This window comes from Podarcis raffonei, chromosome 1, assembly GCF_027172205.1.
Source record: "Podarcis raffonei isolate rPodRaf1 chromosome 1, rPodRaf1.pri, whole genome shotgun sequence".
NCBI classification, from domain to species: Eukaryota; Metazoa; Chordata; class Lepidosauria; order Squamata; family Lacertidae; genus Podarcis; species Podarcis raffonei.
In genome coordinates, this window is record NC_070602.1 from 9,973,160 (window position 1) to 9,986,639 (window position 13,480).

The 13,480-nt window shown below is 44.9% G+C and overlaps 1 protein-coding gene across 1 annotated transcript in view; it reads right to left on the reverse strand.

Moving 5' to 3' along the window:
* Positions 1 to 13,480, reverse strand: part of KCNH5 (potassium voltage-gated channel subfamily H member 5) — a 177,549-nt gene that overhangs the window by 40,856 nt on the left and 123,213 nt on the right. Inside the window, exon 9 of the mRNA XM_053404510.1 lies at positions 5,361 to 5,613. Within this exon, the coding sequence (XP_053260485.1) occupies positions 5,361 to 5,613 (253 nt within the window). The remainder of the gene's footprint in view (positions 1 to 5,360; positions 5,614 to 13,480) is intronic.

A 13,480-nucleotide genomic window follows, 5' to 3' on the forward strand; every position in this document is an offset into this window, starting at 1 on the left:
CAGATTCGTGGAAGGCAGAGAGAACGGTTTTCTCTGCCATCGCATGCATGGTAGCTATCAGGAGGGAAGGCTTTTGCATATTCATCTGGCATAGTTTCTCTTCCACACTTGCAAAAGAAAAAAGAAAACGCCACCTTTTTTCTGTGTTGTTTGGAGGAAAACGGGCACGATTAATCACAGCTTGCTTCTGCTAAATGGTCTGCCAAAGTACATGTGGAAAAGGCCTTAGTCAGACTCTCCCCGTTCAATTCCCTCTGAGCGAGATTTATATCTCCTCTCGGCTTCTACGTTGCACCATAAACGTAACTAATGCCCAGAACGGCTTGCCCGTGACGACGGGAAAAAAGAATGAAAGGCACTTACAGTAATTAAAGCTGCGTTCCTTGAACTCAGGGCAGCCCAGATCCTCCAAGTAACTCAAGGCATGGAACGCATACTGAGTTTGCAAAATGCAAGAGAGCAGCAGCAGCAAAAAGAGAGCGCAACTGCTATTCTAGGCTGCGTCAACAGAAGTATAGTATCCAGATCAAGGGAAGTACAGTGGTAACTCGGGTTACATACGCTTCATGTTACAGACTCTGGAAATAGTACCTCGGGTTAAGAACTTTGCTTCAGGATGAGAACAGAAATCGTGCGGTGGCAGCGGGAGGCCCCATTAGCTAAAGTGGTGCTTCAGGTTAAGAACAGTTTCAGGTTGAGAACGGACCTCTGGAACGAATTAAGTACTTAACCCGAGGTACCACTGTACTTAATTTGTTCCGGAGGTCTGTACTTAACCTGAAACTGTTCTTAACCTGAAGCACCACTTTAGCTAATGGGGCCTCCTGCTGCTGCCGTGCCGCTGGAGCACGATTTCGGTTCTCACCCTGAAGCAAAGTTCTTAACCTGAAGCACTATTTCTGGGTTAGCAGGGTCTGTAACCTGAAGCGTATGTAACCCGCCTTGGTCAAACCACACCTGGGATAATGTATCCAGTTCTGGGTACCTACCCTGGATTCTCCACCCCCCCCATCAATTCACAGAGAAACTGGCAACAAAGGAACAGCATCTTGGCACAGCACAGGATCAAATCCTGCAGCTTACCAGCTGGTAAGCAAAAAATTCAGTCATGTGTGGTGCTGCTTTGGGGGCAGGAAGAAGGAGAGATCAGGTGGGAAACGCATCCCCACCACCTTCTCCCACAAACATGTAGCTGCCTGGTAACTCCCTTCCTTTTTGCAATTTCTCCTTCCCATCCATGCCTGCTTCTCATACCTTCCAACATTTCTCCAATGAAAATAGGGACGTCCTATTCCATCATCATCGTCACCATCATTTTATTGTTTGTAGCCCACCCTCTGATTGGGTTGCCCCAGCCACTCTGGGCAGTTTCTCACATATATAAAACACAGTAAACCATTAAACATTTAAAAAAACTTCCCTATCTTCAGATGTCTTCTAAAGGTTGTGCCATGGTACCTTGGTTCTTGAGCTTAATCCGTTCCGGGAGTCCATTCAATTCTTGGAACCGTTCAAAAACCAAGGCGCAGCTTCAGATTGGCTGCACTCAATTGGAAGCTGCCGAAGCTGCCATCGGACGTTCGGCTTCCGAATAACGTTCACAAACGGGAACACTTACTTCCGGGTTTGCAGCATTCAGGAGCCGATTTGTTCAACAGCTAAGCCATTCGGGAACCAACGTACTACTGTATAGTTATTTATCTCCTTGGCTTGGAGGTTGCATAACTCCATACCCTCCAACATTTCTGCACTGAAAATAGGGGTGTCCTAAGGAAAAATGAGACACCTTGCCAACAAAGACTCGTATAGTTAAAGCTATGGTTTTTCCAGTAGTGATGTATGGAAGTGAGAGCTGGACCATAAAGAAGGCTGATCACCAAAGAATTGATGCTTTTGAATTATGGTGCTGGAGGAGACTCTTGAGAGTCCCATGGACTGCAAGAAGATGAAACCTATCCATTCTGAAGGAAATCAGCCCTGAGTGCTCACTGGAAGGACAGATCCTGAAGCTGAGCCTCCAATACTTTCCCTGATGTTGGGAAAGATGGAGGGCACAAGGAGAAGGGGACGACAGAGGACGAGATGGTTGGACAGTGTTCTCGAAGCTACCAACATGAGTTTGACCAAACTGCAAGAGGCAGTGGAAGACAGGAGTCCCTGGCGTGCTCTGGTCCATGGGGTCACGAAGAGTCAGACACGACTAAACAACTAAACAACAACAACAAGGAAAAATGAGACATTCCGGGATCAAATCAGAAACCAGGGCGGCTTCTGTAAAACTGGGACTGCCCCTGGAAATAGGGGCACTTGAAGGGTCTGGCTTCTTCCTATGTCCTGCCCTCTAGCAGCCCCAGATCACTCTGGGCTACCCAACCCATGGCAATCCAGGACTATCTCAACCTGGCCCAGATCCCCCCAATTCAGCCCAATTTGTTTGGGGCTTCGGGACTCAGCTGAATCCGGCTCACAGGCTTAGTTTCTAGTTAACTGAGTCAATTACATTTGGAGCGGGAAAGCATTCCCCCAAAGAGCACATTATTTTAATGAATGTGAGATTTTTATTCACAGTATTTCCCATCTCTTATAATAACACCGTCACCAAGGGCAAATACGCATGCCTGTTTTGCCGCATCTTCCCTGCTAATACTTCATGAATTGCTTGTTAGTAAGTGACATTTTATGTGCCAGATACCACCTGGGTGCCAATTTAAAAGCAAGCTCCCCAGTGCTGGATTGGAAAGGTTTAGAAGTTTGCATCGTGTTCTGTGCTTCTTGTGCTACATCAATCTGCAGGTCTCTGTTCTGTATTTTGACATAAAATGGATTATTCGCCCAACAGTAAAAAAACACACCCACAAACCTTGTTGTATATAGCAGGGAAATAAACTGGCCAGGGAGCCCAGCTACATTTTGCAAGCAGTGGATCAGAACTAGTTAATTGGCAAAACAAAAGAAAATACTTTTCCTGATTCCAGATGAAAGGAACTGCAAACGCTGTTATCAGGGCAAATGCAAATCTCCTTATGCTGTAATTCTTGTTTACACATCATCCCAGTTTTGTTTACAACATCACTGAACCTAGTGGGATGAGATTGTTTCCTGCAAAAGCAGATATTGCAGAAAAAGCTGGCAGTAAAGTAATGGCCTTCACAACACAGGGGCATTCCCAGATCCAGGGTGAAAATTACCCCCATTTTTCAGGGAGAGTAAAGCGTACGAATGGGGTGGGTGGGAATTAATGTACTTTGATTTTTATACTAATGTATCTAATGCACACTTTCCAAACTAATATACGAAATGAAACACCCAGAAATTCACACTTTTCTGAATTTTGTGATGCAGTTATCCAACAACAACAAAATGCATACAAAAGTGTTTATACTGGGGGAAAGCATCCACAAAATGCTTATAGCGGTGAACACAAATGCATTGCATTAGGGGAAATTGCTGGCAAACGTGCATAGTATGCAAAATTGTGTACAAATTGCATGCATTTGGAGGCATTTTTTGTGCAGACTTACAAAAAAAGAAAAGAAAATCAAACTGATGCTGAAATGGGGAGAAGTGAAATCATGATGGGGAAAATAAAAAACTCCCAGAGCAACTTACAACATTTCCAAATATAAAACACTTCTACTCTTGTACGGGGCATTGCTCGGGAATTCTCAGCCCTCCCCAAAAAAGAACCAGCACAGTTTTGGAATCAGTGGAGTTTTAAAAGGTTCAGTTCACCATCTTGATTCGACATGGCATCCAATCGCAGCCAAACATTGACCAAAAAACTTCTTGTCTCAGGAGTCATGCAAATTTGGTTATGATAGTTTAAGAGTTGTTCAGACAAGCGACTTTCCAACACACACACACGCACACACTTTTTAAAACCATTCATATGTTAAATCTCTAAATAGTGTAGGAAAATGCAAACAGTAAAACAGTATTATGGGGGAAATGAGATAAAAACAGGAAGTGGTTTGTAACAGGGGTCCTAAGAGATAAAGAATCTGGAAGGGATATATATATATATTTACAAGATGTTTATATCAAAGAATAGATAGTGTTTCACATATTCCTGTCTCTAAGTGCACAGATCTGTGTGTATATCTTAAAGGGTTTAACACTGGTGGGCAAAGCTCCAGAACAATATTATCTGAGCCTGATGAGCTGAGGGATGCACTCTGTGAACATGGTTCCCTAGGGAGGACAATACTTCATTACCACCACATTAGAGATCTGTTACGATAGCCAAGTATACTACACATTTAACTTTACTGCTAAATTAAAACAAGAGGAGGGAAGAAACCAACACCTATTTTGTTAATTTTTCTTTGTTGATTCTAATATCGTTTAGCAGCTAGTATTCACGCGGCTAGAAAATTATGTCAAATTACTAGAAATCAGCAACTAATTTCCAAACACCCTGCTGACCCTGTACCTGTTGTTTTTCCTAGCGCTGAATAGTCACACTGTTGTCTTAAATCTGCTATCGTAAGTGCACAAAGGAACTCCTTGCTTAGATATCTTTAGAAAAGGATTGGACAGACTTGGGGAGCAAAGGGATGATAAACAGTTCTTAGAAATGCTGGCTAAATGGAGCCCCCACATTCAAGCGCAGTATACCTCTGATAATCTGACGCCACACAATATACAAGACTATCAGTACAGCAGCTGCGACAGAGCAACGGGAGCTCACCCCATTGCAGGGATTCACAGAAGATGGCACTGTGGTCTAAACCACTGAGCCTCTTGGGCTTGCCGATCGGAAGGTTGGCAGTTCAAATCCATGCGACGGGGTGAGCTTCCATTCCTCTGTCCCAGCTCCTGCCAACCTAGCAGTTCGAAAGCATGCCAGTGGAAGCAGATAAATAGGTACCGCTGTGGCGGGAAGGGAAATGGCGTTTACGTTCGCTCTGGCTTCCATCACAGTGTTCCATTGCTGTATGTATTTTTTCGAAGTAATTGATATAGAAATGAGCAAACCCGTGATATTTTAGGGAGCAGGCTAGCAGGCAGGGCCCAATACTTACATCATAGGAGCCTATGCAACACAAACACTGTTGCTGTATGTAGGTTTTATTTTATTTGTTTTTTATCTTATATTTTGGAAATGTACATCCAGTTCCCCCCCCCTTTACATTTTTTGGGGCCCCCAAGAGAGTGGGGCCCTAAGCTATAGCATGTTTAGCTTATATGTAAATCCGGCACTGTGGCAGCCATCAATAGCCTTACCATTCAAGAATTTGTCCAATCATCTTTTGAAGCCATCCAAGATGGCGGGCACCATCGGCTTGCGCGTGAGCGGGTTTCACACTGTGGCGAAGCGCTTCCGCTGAATAGGGATGATGAAATGGAAACCATCTTACCTAAAATAGCCACCACCTCATCGTCCTGTATGACTTCCAGGGATCCCGAGACGACGAAGCAGAGGGCGTCCACGCTTTCCCCCGCATGGTAGATGAGGTCTCCGGGGGCACAGTGGATTGTCTGGAACTCCACTGCCAGGGCCCTTAAGCAGCCGTCGCTAGCTAGCCGAAAGGCCGGGTGCTCGTTGAAAACTTTCCGGTTGAGATGTACACAGATATCTGCTCTCATGTCTTTGGGACAAATCGAAAGGACCTGGGAAAAGAGAGGAAACATGGCAGTGATAGGCGAAAGGAAAAGCCAATATTCTGTCCTTGGGGTGGAGATTCCCCGTCTGTGATTCATAATAATAATAATGTATATCCCCACCCATCTGGCTGGGTTTCCCAGCTACTCTGGGTGGCTCCCAACAGAATTAAAAGCACAACAAACCATCAAACATTAACAACTTCCCTAAACAGGGCTGCCTTCAGATGTCTTCTAAAAGTCAAATAGCTGTTTATTTCCTTGACATCTGACAGGAGGGTGTTCCACAGGGCGGGCACCACTACCGAGAAGGCCCTCTGCCTGGTTCCCTGTAACCTCACTTCTCACAGGGAGGGAACTGCCACAAGGCCCTTGGAGCTGGACCTCAGTGTCTGGGTTGAACAATGGGGGTGGAGACACTCCTTCAGGTATATATAGTGCCATACACCATTCAAAGAGTTTCGCCAACATTATTTTAGCAACATCACACCTGTACCGTAGGCCCATACTACTGTACCCATATTGCATATATGGAGATTGAGGCTGGCAGAAGTAGATTGCCTCAGGCCAACTCGTGAATAAATATTATTATTTATAATGATTATTATATTTATATTATTGTATTATTATAATACAGTGGTACCTTGGGTCACATATGCTTCAGGTTACATACGCTTCAGGTTACAGACTCCACTAACCCAGAAATAGTACCTCGGGTTAAGAACTTTGCTTCAGGATGAGAACAGAAATCGTGCTCCGGCGGCATGGCAGGAGAGGGAGGCCCCATTAGCTAAAGTGATGCTTCAGGTTAAGAACAGTTTCAGGTTAAGTACGGACCTCCGGAACGAATTAAGTACTTAACCCGAGGTACCACTGTACAATATGATTATTATATAATATTATGTATTATATAATATATTAATATATTAATATAATATTATTAATTAATGATATAATATATATATATTATATTATATATATTATATAATATAATAATCAGTATTATATTTATAATTATTATTATATAATTAAATATACTATAATAATATTATATTATATTTATAACAATTACTGTTTATTACATTTATATCCTACTTTTCCTTCCAGGGGTTCAATTTGACATATATACTTCACACACACACACACACACACACACACACACGTTTTATCCTCAGAACAACCCTGCGAGGTTGGCGAGGCTGAGAGGTACTGACTTGCCCAAGGGCACCCAATGAATTTCATGGCTGAGTTGGGGTTCAAACCCTGGTCTCCAAGCTCTCTAACTGCTACACCACACTGCCTTTATGGCAATGAAATTCACGCCATGGAATTCACAGCAGAAGAAATACTTGAACGCGAGACTTTGTTCCAGACCTGCTTACTTAGCTTCACATGTCTTCACACTGCGCCCTTATCACCAGTCTTCTCCCCACATGCAAGACAATTCAGCTTCCTGAAGACAAGACTACAGGCTCGTTTATCTTTGATTTATCGCTTTACTCTAATGCCATTCGTACGGGGAGTCTATAAACATGAAATCTAATCAAACAGAAACCTTTTAGCAAATCAAGAACTCTCTTTCGCTGTTCTCGGTGGGTTAAGCTCTGCACATGTTGATATCGGTTATTTAAATTTGTGATCTGGGATGGGGTGAGACACGGCTAGGGATGGGTGAATATACCCTCTAAGGGTGCACAGTGTCAGGAGTTCAGCCTACACTCGAGTAGGACCCTGGCAGAGACACAGGCCCGACTGGCATTCTCCCTCCCTCCTGGTCGATTGTTTGGGAGCTTCAAAAACTTTCTTCAGCCCGAACATCACAGCGACCGATGCCAACTGACACCAGCACACTTAGGGATCTGCAGAGTTTGTGCAAATTGCATGACAGACCTCAGCAACTCAGCATTTTGGCTAATCTACTTTATTTACATATAAACACACACGGAGCACTGCAACATGGCTCCCTCTCTCTCTAGCATCAGACATCAAAGAGAAAAAGAACAAAGGACAATAGTCCCACTTCACGGAACACAGTAACACAAACATCCTGTCTCTGTCACTTCCCACTCTGTGGAGTCAAAACACATACCGTCATGTGAAAGACAACAATCCCATGACTGCAATCATGGAGCAGGAATTCTAACACAGAGATGCCTCTGCACCCCATGTTGGCGACCCCTGATTTAAAATCTCATGCAGAATGCCCAAAGAGAGCGTTAGAAGCTATTCAATCCAAACCTCATCTTCCATATTTCACAATTTAAACAAGGGTAAGAGCTGTTTGGCAGTGGAACGGACTCCCTTGAAGGATCATGTACTCTCCTTCACTGGAGGTTTTTAAGCAGAGTTAGATGGCCATCTGTCAGGGATTCTTTAGTTGTGGCTCCTATTCTATGATTTTATGACCTTGCCTTTTCCTAATTATTTAGCTTCTTTCTGGGATTCTTCCAGCCCAGTATAAAGTAAGCCTCACCAAGTCCAGTGGGGCTCAGAGAACGATCCCAAACATGGCTCACTGAGGGTGAGAACCATGCCATCCTACCTTGGGGCTTTATTGAGCTGTGGGGCCACCACTTAAACTTCACCCCTTCCACACATGGTGGAATCTCTGGCACAGAGATTGAGCCCAGAGCCACTATGTGACAGCAGTGGGTTCAGCTCAGCCCCATGCCCTCCTCACCCCTGGAAAGCCACAGAAAACCAGCACTAGCCTGTTTTCTCCTGCTGTGGAGAGTTGGACTCGAACCAACGGCTTCAAGTTACAAGAAAGGAGATTCCGACTAAAGATGGGAAGAACTTTCTGACAGTAAGAGCTCTTTGACAGTGGAACAGTCTCCCTCCGGAGGTTGTGGACTCTCCTTCCTTGGAGGTGTTTAAGCAGAGGTTGGGTGGCCATCTGTCATGGATGCTTTAGCTGAGATTCCTGCATTGCGGGGGGTTGGACCAGAGGACCCTCAGATCCCTTCCAACTCTACCATTCTATGATTCTACAGTAGATGCTCGGGTTGCGAACGTGGTCCATGTGGGAAGCATGTTTGCAACCCGCAGCACTGCATGTGCGCACACAAGGGTTGCAATTGGGTGCTTCTGTGCATGCGCAAGCGCCAAAACCCGGAAGTAACCAGTTCTGATACTTCCAGGTTCAGTGCGGTGCGCAACCCAAAATTGCCCAACCCGAAGCGTCTGTAACCCGAGGTATGACTGTATTTCCACCTGCCCTTTTGGCAGGAGGCAACAGGAGGTCAATAACGGTGGAATGAGATTGGCATCTCTGCACAGGCAGGGGTCTGTGGGATTGTCAACACAGGCTGGCAAGGCTGGCAGAGGGACAACTCCACCCAGCCCAACCCCAGCCCAGCACAAAGGGCGATGCATTGCTCTGTTACTCCCTGAGAAGTGCATTTAGGACTATATTGTAAAATATCACTGAAGAAAGGCCTTTAACAGCTCTTGTTATCCTTTTCATGCTGCCATAAAGAGCTCTGGTGTGTTGAGAGAGAGAGAGAGAGAGCGCATGAATGTGCAGGGAAGAATCCTGATGCGCTCAGATATCTTAGTAGTGTCATCACTGCAAACGGCATTCCTTTTTGTAGATACAATAGTGGCACTTTCATCATGTTCTCCAGCAGTTGGGGAGGCGAGACCTCCACTGCGCCGAAGAAAAAAAGACAGCTAAATCCATCAGGAAGAATCCAGTAATTAACTGAAGTTACAAGCCAAAAAGGTTCTATTTGTGCAGCCAGCCTTAAGCCATCTCCAGCTGAAGACGCAGAGAAAGAGAGGTGGCCCTTCTAAAGAACAAGGGAACAAAGGCCTAGCCCCAGGATATGTGCTTGATTTTTTTTATAAAAAATGCCGTTTTTGGAAATGGATTTGGCTTTTCAAAAGGGAGCAGGAGAGATAAGTGGAAAACAGTGTAAGCTTCAATTAAAAAGGCAAGGACTCTGAACCCAGGATCCTCCTTTCACATAACCAGTGGCGTGGAGTGGAGTAGAGTGAACATTACAGTTGGGCTGGGATGATCTGTGTTATTCAATATACTGCAGGGGAATCACAAATACTTTGAATTCTCTGCATATGGTGGGATGCTAGCCTAGCCTTCTCCCTAGTTTTCAGCATGGGGGGAATCTGTCTCATTGAGGGAGCAGTTCAGAGCTATGTGCATCCCCCCCCCCCAGCAAACTAAGAGGGTGCAGGCCAAGCGCAAGGGACAATTTCGCCAAGTTCTTCCCACTGTCCAATCCGGGAAGGAGAATCTGTAACCTTCTGGGTGTTGTTGGACTCCGGCTCCCATCAACACCAGGAAATCATGGCCAGTAGTCATCCATGATGGGTACTGTGGGTCTTGTAGTACAGTGGAACCTTGGTTCTCAAATGGCTTAGTTGAGGAACAAATTGGAACCCGAACACTGCAAACCCGGAAGTAAACGCTTTGGTTTGCGAACTTTTTTTGGAAGCCGAATGTCCGATGCGGTTGTCGGCTATTGTTTCCGGAAGCCGTGCCTTGGCTTTCGAACGTTTCGGAAGTCAAACGGACTTCCAGAACGGATTACGTTCGAGAACCAAGATACCACTGTATTTGAAGGACCACAAGTTCCCCATCTATGCTGTGAATTTTAGGTACGCCTACCAATGCTCTGTCATCATTATACAATGATTCTTCTGTCAGCCCATGAAGGGGGGTGGGGTGGAGGAGGGTGAAAGGAAGGCACAGTCGGATCAGGTTTGCATATGCTAATTTATAAGTAGATGCAGATGGGTGCAAATTTAGACTACAAGTCAAATTGGATGTGCTGCACTGTTGTCTTGCCTTAGTAATAGACTGAATGAGTGTCAATCCAGATAAGACCAAGGCACTGTTGGTGGGTGGTTCCCCAGACTGGATGGATGGGAAGTTGTCTACTCTTGATGGAGTTACACTCCCTCTGAAGGAGCGGTTGTCCAGCTTCTGGGTCCATTGCTGTTGCTTGAGGCTCAGGTGGCCTCAGTGGCACAGAGCACCTTCCATCAGCTTTGGCTGGTGGCCCAGCTACGCCCCTATCTGGACAGGGATAGCCTAGCTTCTGTTGACTTTGCTCTTGTAACCTCTGGTAACCTTAGAATATTTCCATGTGTATATGGGGCTGCATCTGAAGACAGTTTAGAAACTCCAGCTTGTGCAGAATCTGACGGCCAGGCTGCTCACCGGGGTTACATGGTTTGAGCATATAACAGCAATCCTGGCCTGATTGCACTGGCTGGTCCCAACTCAAAATGCTGGTTTTGATCTATAAAGCCTTAAAGGGCTCAGGACCACAAGATCTCAAGCACCGCTTCCCCCCATATGAACCTACCTCAGGCACAGGCAAACTCCAGCCCTCCAGATGTTTGGGACTACAATCCCCATCGTCCCTAGCTAACAGGACCAGTGGTCAGGGATGATGGGAATTGTAGTCCCAAACATCTGGAGGGCCGGAGCTTGCCTATGCCTGACCTACCTGGACCCTGCAAAAATCATCTGAGGCCCTTCTTTGTGTGCCTCCTCCCTGAGAGGTCCGGACAGCAGGAACACGAAAATGGGCTTTTTCTATGGTGGCTCATTGCTTGTGGAATGCTCTCCCCAGGGAACCTCGCCTGGTGCCTTCACTGCATGTCTCTTCTCTCAGGCCTTTGGCTAATTAAACAATCTATGGCCTTTTAAACTGGGAGCGGGGTATTGTTTTGGTTTGTTACTATGTTATATATCTTTTTGTTTCTATATTGTAACCTCCCTATGATCTTTGGATAAAGGGCGGTATGGAAATTGTAATAATAATAATAATAATAATAATAATAATAATAATAGCATCACATCCTAGTGGGATAGGCTGTAACCAGGTGACCTGCTCAGTCTATGGTCCAGCTGCTCCGTGTGTAGATTCACAGCCTCAATCACCACTCAGTAAATTCCTTATCTTTAAACCAGACGTGGGCTGGGTATGCCTTCAAACAGACAGCACTTTCAAATAGAGAGGTGTCCTCCTTAAAGTAGGACACACAACCACTGTGCTCTTGCTTCAAAGAAAACCCAGAAAATCCTGTTTCGATTCCTTTTAGCCTTTCTGTCCTATACATTATCAGCTAATAACGTGGATAATGTGAACTGTGAATGATATTGTTTTCGAAAGGACGCCTTTCAGCATCCCTGGGGTTGACCCAATGAAAGATGCTGTCTTTAACCACTCTATTGCTCTCTGCAGTTGTTTCGCCACTGTATGAGTCTAGAAGAACCACATAAATGTCTGGGTATTGGATAGATGCTCTCCCCAACCCGGGGTGTTATTAGCTTTCTACTAAATTACAGAATTAAGCATGCGGCATGACGCCTCTTTTCACCCAGTGGAATCCTATTTCATTGCAACAACCAACAACGAGCCAGCTACTGCCTTTGCTCCTTCGCTGCTCGATTCCAGAAGACTAGGAGTGCATGGTTTTCAAAGACCAGTTATTGAGGCTATCAAAAAGGCTGTCGTGTAACAAATCTGAAGCACAATGATCATAGTCAGTGACTGTACCTTGTTCATGCAGAAAATGTGCAAAATATAAGCCGCTCTGAAGGTGGTGGAAACCTCATTCCCAGAGCTTTCACGAAAAAACCGGTAAGAGCCCTGACACATCAGATCAACAGCCTTTCTAGTTCAGAATCCCACCTACCCCCCAGCAGATAATCAGGTGCTTAATGTGAAACCAGAAGCAGAGCAGAATCACAATAGTTTTTTCCTGCTCATGACTGTCAGGGATTGGTGCCTCTGAGCCTGCAAAGGATGGTGAAGAAATCCGATTCGGCTTGTGTTTAAAGGCGAACCTACCTAAATCATACTTTCCAAAAGAAGACGAGAATCGAAACACAGCCATACTTTGCAATTCACACTTCTTTGAATTTTGCAATACAGTTCTCAGACCAAAAAAAAAAAAGTATAGGTATGGGGAAAGGGTGAGGATATTGATGGAAATAATAGGCAACAATGCATTATGCTAGGGGGAACTGATGGCAAAAATGTGCATGTTAGTAAAAAGTGTTAATTAGGAGACATTTGCAGTGAACTGCTGATGAATTTTCATGGGAGTTTTGAAATAATAACAATAATAATCACAAATTACTGCAGAAACACGGAGAAGTGAATTGTTGTTGTTGTTTAGTCGTTTAGTTGTATCCGACTCTTTGTGACCCCCTGGACCAGAGCACGCCAGGCACTCCTGTCTTCCACTGCCTCCCGCAGTTTGGTCAAACTCATGATGGTAGCTTCGAGAACACTGTCCAACCATCTCGTCCTCTGTCGTCCCCTTCTCCTTGTACCCTCCATCTTTCCCAACATCAGGCTCTTTTCCAGGGAGTCTTCTCTTCTCATGAGGTGGCCAAAGTATTGGAGCCTCAGCTTCACAATCTGTCCTTCCAGTGAGCCCTCAGGGCTGATTTCCTTAAGAATGGATCGGTTTGATCTTCTTGCAGTCCATGGGACTCTCAAGAGTCTCCTCCAGCACCATAATTCAAAAGCATCAATTCTTCGGCGATCAACCTTCTTTATGGTCCAGCTCTCGAAGTGAATTATAGATTGATAAAATGAGAAATGGGGGGGGGGCTGAAGATGACAGATCCACCCACCCCTAGATCTTGGTGGAAGTACACAACCATCATAACTAGTAGCAATTGATTGTTGTATTCTGTTTGTCTACCTTGTCCCTCTTTTATAGCCACCTCTCTCTCTATATATAAGAGAGAGATCCATTTGACTCAGAAGTCCCCTGCACGTATAGAGGAAAAAATGGTACCTTATTATGGAGTGGCCTCGTTTTCTTTCTAAACAGACCGAGTTTGTTATTAGTACATACGACGATTTTAAGGCTTTGGTAAATGCAC